This window comes from Propithecus coquereli, unplaced genomic scaffold (assembly GCF_000956105.1).
Source record: "Propithecus coquereli isolate 6110/MARCELLA unplaced genomic scaffold, Pcoq_1.0 Scaffold441, whole genome shotgun sequence".
Lineage (NCBI taxonomy): Eukaryota > Metazoa > Chordata > Mammalia > Primates > Indriidae > Propithecus > Propithecus coquereli.
The window spans coordinates 2,279,193-2,301,259 of NW_012150186.1; the positions used below are offsets into that span (position 1 = coordinate 2,279,193).

A 22,067-nucleotide genomic window follows, 5' to 3' on the forward strand; every position below is an offset into this window, starting at 1 on the left:
AGAGAGTGCCTTACTGTGACTATGGAGAAAGAAAGAAAGAAAAGAAGAAAGAGAAAAGAAAGAAAGAAAGGAAGGAAAGAAAGAAAGAGAAAGAAAGAAAGAAAGAAAGAAAGAAAGAAAGAAAGAAAGAAAGAAAGAAAGAAAGAAAAAGAAAAGACAAATATATTGCTTAGACTTTTGACATTTTTAAAAGTCCCTAACATAGGTTAAAAAAAGAAAAAGATCCCCAATGTTACCTAATCTGCCATGATTTAACGGCACTTTGACATTTTCTAAGGAATGATAGCAAAGGGCTGCATCTCTTCAAACTTGGAATTTACTGCCTGTCTAAGTCTCTAGTTGTGCCAAATTAAATATACGGTATAATGTCCCTACCAGAAATAACATAGCACAGCTTCCTGCTCTACTCCTTGGTTGAATAAGTCCAAACTAAAACAAGGAAGATGTTATTTTATTTAATCATTTAAGTAATTGTTTTCTTGGACCTCTTGAATTAGAAGCTACTTCAGAAGAAAAGTTTAGAAGAAATCACCATGTGAATTATCAGGCCATTTAAAGAAAAAATTCCCTTTGAAAGGCTCAAGAAAGCATAAAAGGAGTATTTTCATTAATGAACCATTCTAAGTCAACTTCCCCTAGCTATTCACTGCCACCCAAACTCCTGGGGTCTCAGAATGTTGTAAAAGCTCCTTGTCTGTGAGACGCAAATGGCATCATAGGATAGATGGCACAGTGCTTCCCTCCAGCAAACACCACTCAAAAATCTTTGGATTAATCTTTCAATATAAAAGCATGGAGAAATGGGATGGTAGATGGAAAAGACATGCCCAGGGGGTCTAAGGAAGGTTGGTGGATTTCTTAAGGTGAAAAATGTGATCACGTGCTTATCCACTGATGGATAATCCAAGTGACAGAGGAAATGAAGTTGAGGCCTCCTATTCTTCATCTGTAAAAAATTGTACCTATAAAAAAAACTCCTCCATTTTTCTTCAAAATATTCAGTATAGTCTCCTGTCCTCATGAGTGTATTTGTGAATGGATCATCTATGATATTTGAGAGAGGCAAAGATTAGGGTGGGTCACAGGTGGAGGAGGACATAGAAACGTAAACTCCTAGGAAGTTGAAGAAATTTGGGACAGAGTTTTGGATACACACAGACCATGAAATTAAGGGGATTACCATGTTAGCCATGTATCTAATGGTCCCACTGATAACTACATAACATAATAAAATAAATTCTTTCTGAAGACCAGTTATCTGCTTTCTCTGCACATTCCTCTTCCAAATGTAAAACCTCCTATCTTTATAAGCACAATTGTTTAAAGCATTGGGAAACATACCAATGCTTTAGCAATATTAACATGAGCATCATGTATTATTAATCCCTAGGGCAGAGTCCAATGGGAATGGGAACAAAAGAAGCATTGAAATCTAAAATTTCTTTTTAAAAATCTGAGTTCTCAGTAAAGCAATCACCAATATATTCAACAAGTAACAAAATGATTATCTCAGTTCTGCCTGCTTTAACTTACTCATTCTTAAAAAGTTGGCAGCCAAAGAATAAGGAGGAAAAGAGCATGAGTGGATAATCAATCTTAGAAGTTAAGAATTGCACATTTATGTAATATAATTCAACTTGTACCCCCTAAATCTATTAAAATAAAAACAAATAAAGGATCACTACTTTTCATAAATTTACAATTCCTGCACTCCACCTCTATGAGCTTTCAGACAGGGCTCAACAAGAATTGAGGATAGTGAGCTGGCACCTTAACTAACTCCTGACCATCAGGGTCTTCCATTATAGACATTCAGCTCAAAACTCAGACAACTCAAATTAGATGCAAAGCTGTAATTATTATAGAAAACTGAATTATAATTATCCTGGCATTCACCCATAAAAATATTCCCCGAATCTATTTTAAAAATTGAAAACAGACCAGGGTCTCTAAGCATATCTAGGACCCATCTTGGTATGCTAGTTTCATTCAAGCCAAATTTGCATTTATTCCTTAATCACAGTGCTGAACCAGTTCTTTACCAAGAGGAAACAAACTAATTCTGGGCTCCTAAGGAAAGGCCCTAGTAGATCTCTTATTTCTGATAGATAATAAAGCTGCAATCAGCTAAGATCAAATAAGCACAGTATCCATTTTATGTGACTGCCATAATTCAACTAGGAAAAGTACATTTCTAACTTTGAAGAATAGACAAACACACACACACACACACACAGAGTCTGTCATATCTTTTACCTTCCAAAATAAAGGCCAAGATTCTGAATTTCTTTTCACCTCACAACGAAATAATTGAGAGCATACCCAGGAAATCAAAACTCTAGGTGCAGATGCCCAGGAGGGATAGCTAAGGTCCATGAAAAGTTTTTTAAAATGACATTCTATTTTTAAAATAAGCAAAAAATAAACTATAAACTTTATGCTTGAATATAATGAACACCTGCCTATGTGATGTGATTTGGAATTACACTATAAAGGCTTTCAACTCAGAAGTGCTTTCTCTGTATACATCAAAGACTGAAGCTCAGACTTCCATTATTTGAGATGAATTCACATAGATTCCAACATTGTCCTCTCTTAAAATACCTTCGAAAGGGACTTCCATTATTAATCATGACCCGTGAGCTGGGAGCCAGTTTGATGGAGAGGGTGTGGGGGTGGAGTTAAAGAAGGGAATTGAAGTCACAGCACTTTCTTGTCAAAGGTAGCAGGATCTGAAAGAATATTCAACAAGGAGGCAGGAGACCAGAGTCTGAGTCCATCTACCCAATCTAAGTATCAGATTGCATATCTGAAAAAGAAAAAGGCAGAATCTGATGATCTCTAATCAGTTCAAAAATACAATGACTTTTGTGAAGTGAGGAAGGGCTGGCTAGAAGTTTAGGGTCAGCCACAAAGGGCTAGGAAGTGGGGACGCAAAATGTCACGAATGGTGGTCATAAAACCACTGGTTGGAGAAAAGAGGGGAAGCACTAAAGAAAGTATCACCATAATTGTAATTATTCCAAAAGATTAACCCAATGTGTAGAAAAGCACTTCTACAGTAAAATCATAGCGATGCCTCAAGTGTAAAGGGACCATAAATAGAAACAGAGAGAGAGAAGAATCCTGAGTTCACACTGGGTCACTGTTTTACTCAAATTTGAATTTTAAAAAATGGAAAAGAAACCAGTTTTGCCCAAGGAAATGATTTCTTAAAACTAAAAGGATGATTAGCAGTGTTCATGGATTGATTTCCTAGCAAATGAAAAATTCTGACTTTTATGTTTTCTGCCATGGTTACTAGCACTGAAATGATAATGGTAAAATTCACTCCTTCGTTCAACAGATATTTATGGGGTACCTAGTATGTGCTTCTATTAGTTGAGAGAAGAGATACAATGGTGAAAAAGACACCTCCACTTTTAAGCTTACAAAATAAGTTTAAAATACAATATGTGCCAAATACATTAATAAATACAATGAGATATGCTACAACTGGGCTAAGCAAAGGTTAGGGCTTTAGCAGAAGAGGTAGTTTTTGCTTTAATTTTTATTTTGGAAACATCACAGTTTCTTCACATATTCATTCACACTAGCCAAAGTCAAGAATTTCTAAGGACAAGTTTAGACACTTAATAAAAAACAGCAGCTCCTGAACCATCTGCTTTGTTCCGAAAAGGAAGATCTATCACATGCAAATTTTCATTTTACTCCAACTCTGTGAGAATATTATTGTCAGATGGGGTAGGTAACATTTGTTTTATAACTGACATGGTTAACAAATTATGCTTGATAAAATAGTATAGTCAGTGCCTCTTTGGGGTGAAAAAAAAGCAAACCATCATGTGAGCCCAAAAGTCACTCACTTTCAGCAAGCTCCTTTGATCCTTTTAAGTGTCCTGTTACTAATTGTCTTCTGATGAAGAAATATGCAAGACAGAATTTAAAGAGAACAACAGAACTGTTATAACCAGATATAGATACATTACAGAATACCCTGGAGGGCTTTTCTAAAAAGAAGAAATCATTTTCCAAACTCATATCATACAAAACTACAGACTATAGTAGCCCAACCCTAGATTGTTGTAATCTTACCTGATAAGGAACAATACTGCCATGAGCTGTGCCCCAACGTTTCGCCTCCTTGTGGCCAATAAGATAATTAGCAGCTACCTGGGTCAAACATGCCACCTACCAGGAAAAAAGGAAAGAAAAAAAGAGAACTGAATAGCTAGTTTGTCTACACTTATAAACAGAATGTTATAAAATGAAATTTCACTTCATGTCATTACAGAAGAAAAAAACTGTCCATCAGATTAGAAAATATGCAGGCATCTGTACTCTCATCATACCAATGAAGAGCAGTGTTACATTATTGCATGAAACTAAGTAACGGTCAACTGAGAAATATAAATACATAAACATTTAGCTCTTGAAAAGATCATCTGAAGGCAGAGGTTGACCAGGATGGAAATTTGGTCCAGCCTTTAGCATCAAAGCCACAGCAAATACATCAGCAACTAGTACATTTCTTTTCCCTCTGCACCTATCTTGTTTTACTTTTCATAAAGATGACACAAAAAGAGCCTGTGCTATCACTGAGTAGGTGAACCAAAGCCATGAGCCACATTCCTCTAAATTTCTCATGACATAAAAAAGTAATAATACTAAACCTCTATTTTGTTTAGGCAGGTTTTCTGTTACTGCTCCCCAAAGCATTCTGACATAGTGAATCGAGATTATTTGACTTTCTTTTACTTATTAGTGGATCACCCTGGTTTATGCAAAAATTACTATACCTCTCCCAACTTAGTCCTAGCCCCTTACCCTCTTTATTATACTTCAATTCAGTTTTTGAGAACCATTAATCTATTAGAGGGGTCATCCAAAACCTTAGGGTCAACTTCTGACTCTTGCAGCATTTTATGGACAGATTTTGAAAAACTTACAATAGTTCAATTCCATCTGAGGATAATATGAGGATAATGATTAATTCCTAATGATCTTCCACAAGGATCTTATGTTCCAATGAAGACTTATGCCTCCAGGGCCCAGAACTACAGAAAGGAGGTGACCAAATGACTTTCCATAGTTTCTAGGGCGGAAAAAATCTTCTGGCCTCACAACAAAATCCTGACCTACCAGGGGCTTGCTTTTCCCTTCCTAGGTCATCAGATGTGATTGCGAGCCTACCAAGCCAGCAATTCAAACACATCCCAAATTGAGATTGGCTCCTGGAACTCAAGGGGTGATTTTTCAGAGCTTGGTACCACAACATTTTATTGCCCTCTCCCTGGCAGCCGTGCCTCCTACAAGGGATAGCAACAGGACCCAGCCTGGATGAATCTCCTTGCTGTAGCAGCCATTCTCCTTTACTTTATTCTCGGGATTTACACTCACTTTTATGTTCATTTACTGCTCTGTGGAAATTGGAACTGCCTTGTGGCAGCTGGTTTGGCTGCACTGCCCAGGTGGCAAAACTAATAAACTTTGAGTCATCCACTTCTGGACTTCCATCTGGTCTTGAGCATTTGAACCATGGAGCACTCCAGGGCTGCCTGGGGCTGCCTGGTGCTAATCGCCATTTCACAGATCACTTCTGTGTCTTTCAAAATGCAAAATCAAATCAACATTTTGTAGTCAAAATGCCCTGGATGGGAAGTCCAGGCATGGATGGTTGAAACCTGGATGGTTTCTAATTTCTGTCAACCTGTAAGTACTTGCATCACTGTGGATATAAAATTTAACTTCTTTGACCTTCAGATACATTCTCTATAAAGTCTTGGGCATTGGAGCTAAACCGAAAGTTTTCTAACTTGTTTTAAAGATCAGAACTCTTGTATCCAGCCAAATAATACTTGAAATCCTAATGTAAAAGCAGATAATATCCCAAGTGTTTGGATGAAACAAAGGCAGTCCTGCAATATGACCCCAGACAGCATGAACACAGAGCAAAATTTGCAAAGTAGTAAATAATCTTAAATTTGTTTCCAAGGAAAATTTGGTTTACATTTCTGACTCTATTATTTCTCTAAACAGTCTGGTAGATAAAAAGACACAAAGGATGCAATAGTGGTCATTTCCCCATGACGACTCTTCCTGAATTTCGGGAAATCTTCTCAAGTCTGAGGTCTTTCCTATGAGAGAGGTGCTTCTTTGATCTAGCTATTTTGTGGTTCTTTTTATTTTTTTTTTTTCTTTCAAATAAATTCTGGTGACAGTCACTCTCCAAAGGGCTCTGGTGCTACTGAAGGTCAAAACTTCAAATTAATGAAAGTTATTCTTTGCAAGCAATTAATCCTAAGAGGCTTGGTATTTTTCCTTCTCTCATTTGAAAATCAATCGGATAGTCGATAGACCACCATCAGCAAGAGCTGCATGAGGCGGGCTGATCACAGGTTAACCTGGAAATCATAAATTGACCTGAAATAGTTGCCAGGGAGAGGCAAGGACTGGATTCCAGGCTGGATATCAGTCTGACTGCCTCATTTCTTACCCACTATCTTATTCTTTCTCTTCAATTTTTGACTTCTGTGTTTCTGACCCTGCCTCACTTAGAGTGAGTTTGAATGAAGGGTCAGAACTTACCTCTCAAACTGTTTCTAAATGTAATACCATATCCACTTCCTCCATACAGTGGTAATTCATGAAAACAAAAAGCATTTCTGAATTAGCAGGCTCCCACTGGGCAGAAGGGTTAAGTAAAATTTTAAGCCAGTTGCCATCAAAAAAGTGTGATTTGTCAGTAACTACTCAAAGGCAAAGATGGGGGGGAAGAATTCTATTTTTAAAAAGAAAGCAACAGGGCTAAACTTAGCAACTTGATGTTTAAAGAGGGCATTACAATTCTGAAAGTAATCGACTATTTACAAGGATGTATTTTAAGGCAGGAGAAGGGGGAGAAATTCAACAGCTATGGCATGATTATGTATGAAAAATCAGAGGTTACTGGGCAATTAATGACAAATTTTCCACAAATTAAAAGAATGCAGGATGTGACTTTTAGGTTAATAACTACATACTGTATATTCATTCTAAATATTGCATTAGATCATTACTTTCATCCCCTAAACGTAGGCTCATTATTTCATCAAGTGGACGCTATATAATTTACTCAGAATGTTGCCTTTATATGGTTTCATCTAAACAAAAAAGCCAACCTTGGTTTAATAATAATCATTCTGACAGCAAAACTATTATTTTAGATAACATAGTGGGCTCTGATATTCTTTGTGTCTAACCAGAAAACCAATGGGGTGGTCAAAATGGATCTCAAAGGGCACAGCCCCAGAAGGATTGAGGAAGAATATGCCCAATTATTTCCCAAAGCAGCCCCATGGCGTCTGTCACCACAGTTCTACTTCTACCAAATGAGGATCAAGCTGCAATAATAGAACCTTTCATCTCCAAAAGGACAACCAAGTGTGACAGGTAAAACAGGAAAAACAAGACTAGAACTATGGTCCATTTTACCAAAATAGTTAATTTTTTTTTCTTACATGTATTCTGGCCTCCAGCTAAGTTGGACTAAAGGCCAACCATGCAACCATGCACCTGCTTATGTCTCCACTCATTCTTCTAAGTCCGTTTGAACATCACCTTTTCCATTAATCCCTCCAGCCCAAGCAAGAAAATATTTTCCTTAACCTCTGAATGAATACTTTTACCTGACTTAATTTACCTGACTTCTGCTGTACTTTCACAGTTTTCCTTGTACTACAATTAGAATTTTAAGATGTCAAAGCTAGAAGAATCTAGGTCAGTACTTCCTAAATCGTGTATCATAATCAACTAGGGAATTCTTGGACCCCACCCCATACCTACCATACCTACTGCATCCAATTTTCCAGGGATGGAAACCTGGGGAAAAAATACTTTAAACAGTATAGCCGTAATTGGACACCAGATTTTAGAACCAAAACTTTAAGAGAGTCTAGTCAAACCCCTTAATATAAACATGGATAAATAAAGGAACAGAGAAGGTAAACAACTTATCTAAGGTCACACAGCAGTTTAGTAGCAGAACTTTACTCCAACTACAGTGTCTTCCCTTATTTTTAAACATTATTTGTATCTTTTCCTTTTCCTATCCCTCCTCCTAAATTAGAAGCTATTCAGGGTAAGAACTATGTATTATAAACCCTTTGTATGTTCTCAAAGCACCTAACACAGAGCCTGAATACTAATTTTTTTATCAAATGAATGAAAAAGGTAAATACTGCTTATTTATTTATTCAACAAATACTGAGGGCTGCTATGTGTAAGTCATTACACGAGGTACTGGGTATACATACCTAAATGAAAAAGATACAGTCCTGCTCCCTTTGGACTTAAGTATAATGGAGAAGATTACTAAACATACAATTATAGGAACCTACCATGGCAAGAGGAAATGGAGGAGAACTTTATAAAACAAAGACAGTAACATGTGAAAGCTCTAAGGCAGGAAAGAGGTTGACATACAGAAAGAAAAAGAACCTGAAAGTAGACCACCAAATATAATATAATTGAAGCATGGTAAGAAAGAGACATGAAATGAAATGGGAGAGGTTGACAAAGGCCAGATCATGCCAGACTCTGTTGGTCACAATAAGGAGCGATCCTTTGCACATCTTTCAGAGTGATCATTTTAAATCACAAATCATATCATGTCATCCTTCTATTTAAAACTCATAGGGCTTTCCACTGCATTTGCAATTATATTAAAAGAACGAACTACAGAGAGACAGAAAGACAGAGGACTATTACAGATACTGCCAAGGTCCAGGCATAAGTTGATGGTAGGTACCTCAATCCAGGTTGGTGGCAGTGGACATGGAGAAATCAGTGGATTTAAGGTATATTTTAAGAATAGGAAGAATATACGAAAGACTGCATGCAAAGAAGATGAAGGTAGAATGGTGAGGGAGAGGGGGACAAAACATAACTCCCATAGTCCTGGCTGAATATCTGGGTAAACTATGATGGCATTAACAGAAATAAGGCAGAGAAAGGAAATGATTGAAGGGGGAAGAAAATAAGAGTCCACCTCTGAATATGTTGAATTTGAGATGCCTGTGAGACAATCAGTCGAGATGGGGTCATCAGCATATAGAAAGTATTTAAAGTCCTAACCCAAGGGAAAATAGATAAAATAAGAGAAGAAATTAGAAATAATAAACAACAAAGGAAGATAAGTCTCCATGTCAAAGACAGCCCTTCCTCTAATCACAGGTATGATCAAAGACGTAGGTACAAACTACTAGGAACAATTTAAATGCCAAAGAACAGCAGTAATACAAGATGAGGTCAGGAAGCTTTGCAAGGGCCACATCACATGGATCCCTGTAGGCCTGGGTAAGGCTCTGAGATATCATTCTAAGAGTCATGGAAATCCACTGATTTACATAATTATTATAAGTCACCAGGCTATTACATGGAGTATGAAGGAGCAATGAATGAAACCAAATTATCTCACCTGAGGTAGGTATTACAACTTCCATTTTATAGATAAGAAAACTAAAGCCCAGGGAGATTAAGTGTCTTGTCTAGGTCTCACAGTTGGTGAATGGAAAAACTGTTAATCACACTCAGGTCACTCTACTCTCTAAGCCATCCCTGTTCTACTACCTCTTCTCTGTTCAACCTCTCTGCTCCCAGGCTCTTTCAGCCTGGTAGTGCTCGGTTTCACATTTGTACCCTTGGTTATATCCTTGGCTTCACATCTTACATTCCCAGCAACGCCCTTCAAATCAATGGAGTGGACTGGAAGCCCTCTACAATAACCCAGCTGTCTTCTGCATTTGCTTAGAAAACCCATCATTAACTTAGTTAATTCTCACATTCTTCTGTTCAACCTCACTCATTTACTAACTATAAAACATCTTTTGGGGAAAATTGGTTAAAAGAGAAATGGGGGGGCTAGCATTGCTAGAGAACACACTTTTCAAGAACAGAAAATTGTCCTTGCATCAGAAAGAGCTTTTAGTTCCTGGCATCTCTTTTTTTCATCCTAATACCATTACTTTGCATGTCAAACTCCCTATGCAGTTTAATTTGCCTCACTTTGTCCTTCATGCCTTAAGAGTGCACTGATTATTTCAGAATCACTAGGGTCAAGTAGGAAAAAACATTCAGAAGTACACCAGGCATTTTGGCCATCTCATGTTGAAAGGAGAGTAAGAATCTGCTTATGCACACCACATTTATCGTTTTGAGTTTATAGCATTTACTAATGATAAAAGCTAACACTTATTAAGCACCTATTACACACTGTTCTAAGCATTTTACATGAGTTATCTCATTTAATCCTTATGACAACTGTATGAGAGGTACTATGATGATTCCATTTCACAGATGAGAAAACTGAAGCACAGAACAGTTTAGTAATCTGCCCAAAGTTATACACCTAGTAAGTGCACAAGCCAGGATCTGAACCCAGCTAGTCTAGATTCTAGCATTCTACACTAAATTACATATAAAATAGACTTCTTAAAATTTCTGAGTGGGCTTGATCCTGGAAAAGTTTAACTGGAACATACTACTTGGTAAAAAAGAAAAAATAGCGATTGAGTATCCTTTTCAATTAAGTGAACCTCTACAGATAAATTTGACCTTAATTATCACATAATAATACTGTAGTACTCATTCAAAGCTTTCTGTTTTGTCACAAATATGGTTTGGATCCTGTTCCAATGCAATTAGAAATAAACCTCAACCCATAAAAATTTTACCTGTAAACATTGAAAACCAGTAGAGTTGTTATATAATTTTAAAATCTCTACTTTTATTTACTTAGCAAAGAAAACCCATATTATCAAATTCTTCTCCTCCTAGCAATTTTTTTAACTTAATGAAAGGAACACACACATTTCCCATTCCTCCGAATTATCACTAACGATAGTCAAATCATATTGATGTTTATTTTACATACGAACTCAAAAGAAAAACAGATTTGTATTATACTCAGAATAATTTTGCCAATCCATATGAATCAAAATCAGACATAGGAGGAAACTGGATATCCAAATGCCAGAAGGTAAGACCAGACAGCAAGAGAGACAGAATTTCAAAAGCATGTTTAGGATAATACATCAAACACATTTCTAACCATGAACCACTGACCAAATCAATCATATGATTCAAAAAGTGGTTATGAACAACTAAAAAAAAGTGATGAGTAAGTGGAAATGTGGAAAAGCAACATTTAATGACACGGCGTACTTATTTATTCCTGTGACGGCATGTCTTCGCTGTCAAACGATTCTTCAAAGGCATTTTTACATTTTAGATAACTTAGTTCTTCAAAATATTTCTGTTTGTAGAATAAAATAATATGTTATTCTGTGACACTAGCTTTAAAAGTTTTAGGAATAAAATGAAAGTTACTTTTGTTTATTGCTTCCTTCATGCATTTAACAGATATTTAATAAGCACTTATTACGTAAATGCAAGGCAATTTGTTCAGTGTGGTGGGAGATCCCAAAATCAATAAAACAGAGTTTTATCTCTCAAGAAGGTTAAAATTCATAATGCAGAATAGAAATAATCAGTGCTACAAGAGACTTTTTAAAATAATCAAGTAGGCATAAAAAGTGTTATTTGCACCAACCTTTTGATAAAGGGAATTCAGTCACGCAAAAGCAAGGGAAAGGGCCTTCCAAGTGGGAGAAATATTGCAGGCAAAGTCACACGGATGGAAAGGTATTGTGTCTTTTTGAATAAAGGAATGAGAATAACAACTGTGACAAGGCATTAGATCTGATGACCAGGAGATCATAGATATTATTGAGATGCAGTATCAACAAAGTCACAAGGACAAAATCCAGATTAAAGGGGGCTAAGGGATGAATGAAGAGAATGTGGGAGCCACTAGAGTATTCTAGAGGTTTGTGTAAAGGGAGGAGAGAAACTACACAGTAGCTCAAGCTGGTGAGCAGGAAGAAGAAAAATTTTATTTTTGAGAATAAAAAAATGAAGTTCATCTAAATATGCAAGAAAAAAGAATAATGAAATGTATGAAGTCCTAAACAAGATGGAAGAAGATGAGAAGGAAAGTGCAAGTAGAGGTGTTACGGTTGAAAACATCACCTCTCAGTGAAGCCTTCCCTAACTCACTCAGACAGTCATTTTGGATCTCTGTCCATACGGATGTAAGCTTCAGGAGACAAAGGACTTGTCTCATTTGTCTGGCACTCTCTTCCCAGCAACAGGAACACTACCTGGAGACATACTGTAGGCACTCAACAACTATTAGTTAAACTCAAAAATAAATGAATGAATAATACAATTTTCCTCCAGTTTGAGAGGAGAGCCTTAATGAAGAAGAAACTTTACAAGAGAAAAAGAGGAAAGTTAGGTACAATCCCCACAGAAAAGTGCAGTAGTACAAAACAGCTTCATAGAATGAGACCGTCAGGCTGAAATTGCCCCTTTCTCCCTCTAAACTCTGGCTCTGCCCACAGGAGTCATGCAGAACAAATCTCCTTTTTTCACCATATACCAGATCAATAAACATAGAAGCTGAGTTAGAAAGCAATGCCAGGACCTGAGGCTCTGTAATCAGGGTGTGGAAAGCAGCAGAGGTAGCTTAAGGAACAACGAGTGAATCTTCAGGGATCCAGACCTCTTTGGGCTAAAAGTGAGGGCTTGATGATGCTACAGACTCGTGGGTGGGTAGAGGGATGCAACAGCAAGCCTCCCCTTAAGTCAGAATCAACCTAGGAAGGGCGGGAGTTTGCAACTGAGGGAACCAATGGAGAACTAGGCACTCAAAAAACTAAGAAGTTCAATGAAGGCTACCTCCCACCGACCTCTGTAGATTTCCTTCATCATTTCATGGAGCCCACGATGCTGTTTCTTCTGAAGAAAGTTGTGATTGATTTTGGGAAGAGCTTCACACACTGTTCAGTTATACTGGCTTAGGGTACCTTTTCCAAATCTCTATTTGCCACATTCTCCTGTAGTTCTTATTACCTCTGCCTTTGTGTCTCGGTTCCCCTTTGTTACTGTTTCTTCAACACTATTCAATAATGTGTTTTCCACTCCAGAAAAGGGGAATAGGAGGCAAAACACTGTGAAGGTACAGAACACGGCACATGAGTGTGCTCCTCAGACTGTTCACCTCCTCGCAAGGAAACAGGCCAGTGTGCATAGGTCTTTATAACATGTGGGTCTTTATAACAGTGTGAAAAGAGAAGAAATGGCAAATCTAAAAGACATTTAAAGAAAGGAATCACAAGACCTGGGAACAGATTGTAGGGGAAAGAAAACGGAGTCACAAAGAAGGCTTCAATGTTTTTAGCCTGAACCCTAAAAGGAATGTGAGTTTACTTATAGAAATGGCAGTCTTGGTGAAGAAATATGCCGTGTGAAGGGGTTGTTTATTTTTTGGTGGGGGTGAGGGGTGTTGATTTAAAGGTGTGGATGTTTTATCCAGGTGGAGATACCCATGGGGGTTGCAGTCCAGCCATCGGACCCCGGATGATGATGAGAGGTAGCCCTGGATATTTGGTGGCCATCCACACAGAGGCTTGTAGTAGGCAGGATTCTAAGATGGCCACGAAATTCCGTCCTCTGGCATTCACATCCTGTATGATGGGCCACAGGCTCTACAGCCACAGGAACTGTATTCTGCCAACAACCTGAGTGAACTTGGAAGAGACCTCTGAGTCCCATGTGAGGAAACCTGAGGCCTCAAGGCTACATGTGGCCCTCCAGATCCCCGAGTGCGGCCCCTCAACCAAATCCCAGACTTCACAAATTTGTATTCAGTCAAAAGGCCACACTCAAGGATCAGAAGGCCACATGAAGCCCCAAGGCCATAGGTTCCCCACCCTCTCTCATTGAGAGAATAACTTCGTGTTGTTTTAAGGTACATTGATGTTACATTTCTGGTAATGTGCAGCAATGGAAAACTAATGCATGGATGAGGCCACGGAAGTGGATGACTAGACTGGGTAATTAGAGGGAAAGCAGAAGATAAGGACAGACCACTGGAGTCAACCAAGGCGCGGACAAAAAAGCATAGGCTATAAGGTAGGAAGAATAACAGGAAGGTGTGGTGTCTGGAGGCCAAAGGAGGGGAGTGTCAGAAGGAATAGTGTTGAATGTACGTCAAACAGTCAAGTGAGATTAAGGAGTATGAAGAGTGAGAATATCCGACTCAACCAGAGGAAATTAGCCTTTAAAGGCAATATCAGTAGAGGGATTGGAGTGAACATCGTAATGCAAAGAGTTAAGAGAAGAATTAGTAGGTAGGTAATAGAAACCTCAAATACAAATAACATATTAAGTTTGGCACTGAAAGGAGGAAAGAAACAAAACAATAGCTGGAAAGCACAGCAAATCACCAAAAATGGTGTCAAGTAAAGGTAGTTCATGATGTTACCCTTTCCAGGGCTTCACAGGCTTTCACAGAAAATTAATAAAGATCCAAAAGTCTTCCTTACAGCTAAAGAAATGAATCTTTCTTAGTGAAATTTCAGGCATCTTCCCAAATTCGTGGAAGAAAGATTTTGTAATCTGGGCATTTTCTTAGAACCGAAAAGTAACAGAACTATATAAAACAACCCTGCATATCACAACAGCTCATAAACCAAGCCCCAGTATTGAGAACAGAATAAATTCACTTATACACTCTGCCTACAACTGATCATTCTGATTAACTAAAATCCAAGAATGTAAAGTTGCATCTGATGATGATCTTTTTGATCTACCTCACAGTTGGCACAGTCCTTCTCTGGCCACATCGCATTGCACTGCTCTCCTGAGCTTCTGTGGAATGGTTCCCAAAATAACAGGGAGACTCACTAGACTGCAGTATATGATTAAGTTCTTTAGTGATGACTCTTCTTAAAGTGACCTAATGCGAGTTCTGGGGAAAGGCGCAAAGCCAGGTGTGGATTAGGACAAGAAATCATGATGTCAGTGACCAAATGATTCAGCAGGTAAAATATGTGTTATGTCATTACACTTCAAGCAAAAATTCAGGCAAGGAATAAAGGTGCATAAGGCCAAGGATTGCCGTGTTAATTAATGAAAACAAACTCAGTGATGGAAAAAACAACTCTAAGAACACTAAGAGAGAGAAAAACACATTTTATATTCTTATATACTAATCCTGCTTTATTTGAAAGTAAAAATCTTATATTTACATTTCATTTTTGTCATCCAGCAAATATTTATTGAGTGACTATTTTGTTCAGGCACTGTATTAGATGCTGGGACATAGTGATGAAAAGAGATGGATTCTCTGCCCTCAGGAAACATAGAGCCTAGTTAGAAGACACACACTAAACACTCTAAAACCCAGTGACCTGAGGAGTTTGGGGCAGCAATCTGATTGGAAGCAGATCTAGAGGACTTATCTCAAAAGTTGAATTTGCCTAACAAGTACATTATTTTCACACCTCTCTGTCCCCTCCCACAACTCACACAAAATACTTTTGGTAAATATAACTGCCATTTTATGGCCATCTTTACAAATTTGGGAGTCACTTCACAGGAACAGAAACAATGAGAATATCCCACTACATATGCAAGTACCTGGCCAATCTCTCCTCTGTTCTTATTAATACATCTCACCAGAGAATAAAATCAAGGAAACCGATTTCAGAAACTCACTAACTTACATCACAGTCGGAATTCATCAACAACAAACCACATGGCACAAGCTGGATGTTTTTAAGACCTAAGCTGCAAATTATAGACATGTTTGGGCTTTTCAACATCACCTCTAAGGGACCTCAAAGGTACACCAACACAATCAGCTTTTGATGACACACTATCTCATATATCCATATTCTCATATGTCCCTAATTCAGCACATTTGCATAATCTCTGCATTCTAAATGTCCACAAGTATGTTTTTGTATGCTAGAAGACTGTAATATGATAAAACACGTAAGGAGCCACTCTGCTTTGTTGTGTCAATTCTCATATTCATCAGACAATGATCATTATCTTAGCCATATCCTCCACTCACTCCTTAACCACAACGGGAGGGCTAGACAGTTCCAAAGAGGGCATAGTTTTTGAATCCTCAGCAGTTTGGTGGAAAGAAATTTGGACCCTGTGTCAACAGGCTTGAGACCCAGTCTCAGCTTAGCCTCTGAATGCACTCCCTTGGATAGCAAAATCCTGCACCTTGAGTCAAGTTTGCAAAATATCACTAACCTCATCACAGCCTTGTTTGTACGATGTCAGAAAAACACTGTAAAAAGTGCTTTGAAAATACTCATAAGTAAGAACAATGAAAAAACATAATTTAAAAAATATGATCCAAGGGAATACAGACCAAACAGCTTACTTAGGGTTTTACTACACAACAATTTAGTAATTTCAATGAATTATTATAGATTTGTGTTTTCCATCTTCCACTGATACAAACAATCTATCTAGGGAAAACTCCCACAGATGATAAACCAGGTTATTAGTCAGCTCTGGAAATTCCAAGTACATTGATTGTTTTTAATCAAAGAACAATTTCTGAACTGCTAATTTTTTACTTTTCATAAATACTAAACACACCTTAAAACATTGTTGATTCATAAAAATACAAGTGGAATCACTGATTAAACATCTGCAGTTTGACTATAAAGTGGCAAAATTGATTTCTAATAAGATTTCTAAGACATGTATTGTCAGTTTACCCTCAGAGGTTGCAAATTGGCAGCTCATAAGCATGGTTGAGTTCATTAATGTGCTTTGTTTGCTCTACATAGTATGTCAACATTTTAAGGGTTTTATATAGAAAATCAGTTTCTTGCTTAAAAATTGCAAATCTGGCAACACTGGGCTAGTGGTGTGGTGAAGCTGGCTTGTACCTGCTCACAAGAACCAATTATTAATATACCTTCCAAACATGTTCAGTGACAATTATGGTAGAGGCTTGAAATTAGCTATGCGAGAGTATTTGCACTATGAGAATTGGCAAACGCTGCATATCACAGCTTTTTTTTTTAATAAAACTAATTGTTAAACATTTATCAGCACACCATTACACTGGGAGCACAATCTCACACAGCAGGAATTGGCTAGAGTGAGTAGTGACTGTCCCCTCAGACAGGATGTGGACTCTTTAGTCTATATCTGTCACTCTTCCCTATTGTTTTTCAGCTGACTCAGTTCACTCATTGTAATTACCTGCCTGGCATATTTAAGCATCTCATTTTGCAACTCCTCATTTATAGTCATACTCTATCCAAAACAAACTCTTAGATGATAATATAGGAAAAAAAAATCAAGCCACTGTGCTTGCTTGAAAATTAAAAACAAAACAAAACAAAAAGACCAAGCTTAAATTCAACACTATTGGTCAAGTTGAAATGTCATCTTTAGATTCCTTTTTGTCCCTTTTCTAACCATTGTGTTATTTAAAGCATAAAATAAGATTGTATCATAGATTTCAAGTCATAAAATGAGAATTGAGCAAAAAAATAAATATTTTTTAAAAGATAAGGACATTACTTACTTATATACACTTAAGAAATAAAATTTTAAAAACTGGAAATTTTTGTTTCTAGAGAAAAAGTTATCATTGCTTCTCAAAACTATGAAGGCTTTTTAGTTTGTCTAAAAACCTTATATGGATACTTGATGGAAACCTTGAAAACCTGAGCAAGAAAAAAAAAATTCTTTCATAAGAGAAACCTCTGATTAAATGACTCTATCAAGAAGAATGTCTGAACATGAAACTAGATATGATAGTGGTCAGGAAAATTCCCTTTCATGTTACATTAAGTGGATTTGTATACAGATGACTGCTGCATATCCTGCTTTAATACATAGGTCTGTGTTTCCAAAGACAATAATGCTTTCATTTATCATTCCCTTCCCTTGGGGCATGAACATCATAGTCCTACCCACTAGAAGAAAAGCATTTTCCAGAAACCACTTCCAAGGTCCCAAGAACAAATATAAAAGACAAAATTGAGGAAAGAAGAACAACCAATGGAAGTTCCTAAAACAGTTCCCATCAATGGGTTTTGTATTTCTGGAAACTGTCCTAGCAGTAATCACTTCAACCTTAAAGAAGGAGCAATATGAGCACTTGTCAGGAATCTCTACCCCAATGTACTACTTTCAAAAATCTATCTTCCCTCCTCTACCTCCTACTAAACTTGTTTTCAGTCTCAGGCCTACTTTAGCATGGTGACTGATCTTTTCTTTTTATCAGGATGCTGAAAAATAACAAGTATTTGAAATTCTACCCTAGCCCCCAAATTATAATAAGGTCAATTTTACTGTAGCATGAAAACAGATAGATTAAACAAACAAAAAAAGGAAGGAAGAGAGGAAGGCAAGGAGGGGGGGGAAAGGAGGGAGACCTGGTAAGGAAAGGAAAAGAAAGAAAATGAAGGACATAAACATGTTTCAAGGTAATATCAGAGAATAGGGCTATGTTTCAAAAAGAGAAGGAGGAAAACAACTGTCATATGTCCTCTTAGATTGTTCTTAATGTAAATTTTGGGCAGGGGTAAAATCCAAATATTGTTGTTAGTAATCATCTTCAAAAAATTTTTGCCTATGAGTTTTGACATCCTTCCATGTACACAGGACATGTTTGAGGGTATATGGAAAAGCTTAGGAAATGATCCAGCTAAAGTCAAGAGGAGTTTGTTGATAGAATCAAAAACAAAACAAGAAAAAAAAACAGAACAAGACCTTTACCTGTATTTAGTAACGTCTCCTGACTGTACTAATTTATGTCGAGCTTTGTTTCAGTGTACTGATCTTTACCAATTTAATGCTAAAGGCCTAGACTTCAGTTACCTCAAGATCTCTTTTGAGGAAAGGGATCAAGGTGAGCTGAAGTACTTTACCTCAAAATTCTCAGGTTTGCACCACAGCTGACTAGCAAAAAGGTACTTCCAGAACTTTCAAGTTATCTTGGTTCTCTGCCTACTCTAAGCACCAGCCAGAATTCACAGATTTCACATGGACATTTATAATAAGAAAGATGCCATCATTATTTTTCATTTAATTTTGGTTGAAGCATTTTAACATGCAAATTCCCTTGACTTTAAAAAAATAGTAACCAATGTAAGACTCTGACTTTATAGTATTTATATTCTAAATAATTTCAGGATTCTATCAAAAGTCAAGGCTTGGGGTAAAAATCAGTTTCTGCGGCAACCAGTGGGCTCCTAGGGCAGGATATGCAGGGTTAGGAAAAGTAGTAACAAGGTGAAAGTGTGTGGAAGAGGGGTCAGAGCAAAGGGAACAAAAAGAAGAAGCTAAGGTGATGATAACGATGATAATATATTAATAATAATGGAAGCTAACACTTATTTAGTGCTTACTATGTAATGGGCACTGCCATAAGCACTTTTATATATTAACGCGTTGTGGTCCTCAGCAATCCTAGGAGGCAAACACTATGACTATTCCCATTTAACCAATGGGGAAGCTAAATCATACAGCCATTTCATGACGCGCCTGAAGGCCACACCGGGCTAACCACTGCCCTAGGGGCCTATGCAGGAAGGTTACCAAACGAAAAGAAGTCAGTTCAACAATAAGTTTGAAATTAAACACACACACACACACACATACACACACACACACATACGCACACAGAGTGAGGTTTTACTTTATAGGGTTTTTCCCATTTCACATTCAGATGAAAATATTGTCGTACTAATAAACACAATATAAAGTTTAATACGTACTTGGCAATAGGTAACAAGTGCAATTACAAACATTAGAAAAGAACATTAAAAGCCTTCTCCAGAAATCTGGGAGTGCAACGTTTTAACCACCAAAGAGAGCCCATTTCTAGTGCAGCCCATGAGCACACAGTGCCATCCAGTGACATTGTAGGTGAAGCACGTGTACATCCTCTTCTGCAAGAGAATAGAATGTTACCTTACTCTTTTCTATAACTAATTCAGAATTTTCACATAAAAAAGGAAACCTTGCATTAATAATAACCTTTTATTATACTGTAATTTGTGCCAAATTACCTTCCATTTAAATTTACCACCTTCTTTTTCTTAATTAAATACATGAATTTAGGCAAGACCAACCCAAACTATTAACTTGAGGGGTAAGAGGAGTTGCTGATAATTTAGTAGAGTACTTCATTTTCCTTAAGAAATCATTCACACTATTTATTAATAGCATCTTAGTCACCCAATGAGGACACTCTGTCACCACATAGGGTACTTCAATGCTTGCTAATATGTCCTTTCAGTTAGCAGATTTTGGAGACTTCAGAAGCAGTCAGTGATTAGGGCTGAATGCACCTGCTCCAATCAGCAAAGTAAATCATGGGTCGTTCCCCGCATCAGCAGCACCTGTACTATGGAACTTCCAGAAAGAAACAGATGCAGAATTAAGCATATGGTGGAGGAGAGACATAGAGGTGGGGGTGGGGGAGTTGGCAAGCATCAGACAATGCACAATTTATCTGTGCACCTAAATAGACAGGCAATTGCTTTTTTAAAATTCTCACACAGGGTAAGTTTAGTTTTTATCCAAAGCCATAATATTATGGCTGATTATACCACTATGAGAAAATGATTATATATGTCCCTGGAAGGAATTCAAGAAAAATTCATTAGTGAGTTCTTTTAATATGATTTTTTTTCCTAAAATATTCACCAAACTTTTAATAATAGTTACCACTAAGGAGTGAAATTGCAAACAAAAAAAAAAAAAAACCTTTTACTTACTAAATTATACATTTATATAGTTCAGACATTTTTTTCCCTAACATGAATTTCTTTTGTTAAAGATGTAGAAAAGTCCTTGTGCTATCACAGTCATTATGAAGAAACACTGAAAGATAAAACTTTATCTCTTTTCTATACATCTGTTATACATTTTAATCATTTATGCAATTAATATTTGCACATACACCACTAAAACACCACTTTTGCTTAAATTTACAAATGCCCTTCACCACAGAACTACTAAAGAATCTAATCATTTTTCAGAGTATATTTTCCAGTTAACAGCTAAGCTAGCATTTAAATATTTTCATTTTTAAAATGCCATGATTAATAATATGTCTACAGGAGTGAATATGATTAAAAAGACCAATATATGAATTCTGGTCACCAATTTGTGACCAGTGGAGTCAGACTTGAGGTTCATTTCTAAGGCCCCTGGAATGTCCCTCTCTGCAGCTATGTCCCTTTGAAGGGTATTTAGGATGAAGAGTTCCTAAAGATTCCTAAAGACTACTCCATCATACTGAACAGTAAGAGGCTGATTTTCAGTTAGTCCCTGTCCTTGTTGCCTAAGGTTATGTTCAACGTATTACACAGTCATAAGGCCTTAAGGTTTTTTCTAAACCACTCTATGTTCTTTCAGTTCCCTATCCAGCAAAAGGTCCTGTGGTAGCTTGTAGAGCAAAGGCGTGAAGTAGAGCAATGCCCATAACTAAATCCACAGGCCAGCCAAGAAAGTTGCTACAAATATGACTTCAGTCTTGATTAAAAATTATTTCAGGGAAACTTGAATGCCATTTAATTTTAAGAGTATCAAGGTAATACTAATGGAACGGTCCAAGAAGCTTCTATGTATAAGAGACACACTTGAAGATTTACTCTAACACATACTTTCTTTTTAAATTGTAACCCACAGGTCTACTGCATCAGGGTCACCTAGGGTGCTGCCTCAAAATGCAGATTCCTAAATCTTGCCCCAGACCCACTGGATCTGAATGCTTGAGGCTGAGGACTAGGAATCTGTTTTTTTAAAAAAAGCTCCCTAAGGGTTTATACATCATAAGTTTGTGACTCATTATGTAGAACAGCAGTTCTCAAAGTTTGCTGCACATTAGAATCATCTGGAGAGTTTTAGAAACCTCAATACACAGGCGATGCCTTATACAAATTAAATTAGAATCTCTGGAGGTGGGAAACAGGCAGCAGAAGTTTTGGAAACTTCCCAGGTGATTCCAATGTGCAGCCAAATTTGAGCACTGGTGTTATAAAGGGTCAAGGTGAATCTTAGAGACCAAATACAGTCATCCTGAGTGTCAAAGCATACTTGAGACTTTTAACAATAGCAACTTGAGACTTTTAACAATAACAACAACAAAATGGTTAATACCCAGCTATTCACAGTGGCAACAA

General features: G+C 37.2%; 1 protein-coding gene across 1 annotated transcript in view; it reads right to left on the reverse strand.

The window, feature by feature from the left end:
- The window catches only part of SUGCT (succinyl-CoA:glutarate-CoA transferase), a 317,029-nt gene that overhangs the window by 180,862 nt on the left and 114,100 nt on the right, over positions 1-22,067 (reverse strand). Inside the window, exon 9 of the mRNA XM_012654527.1 lies at positions 4,096-4,191. Within this exon, the coding sequence (XP_012509981.1) occupies positions 4,096-4,191 (96 nt within the window). The remainder of the gene's footprint in view (positions 1-4,095; positions 4,192-22,067) is intronic.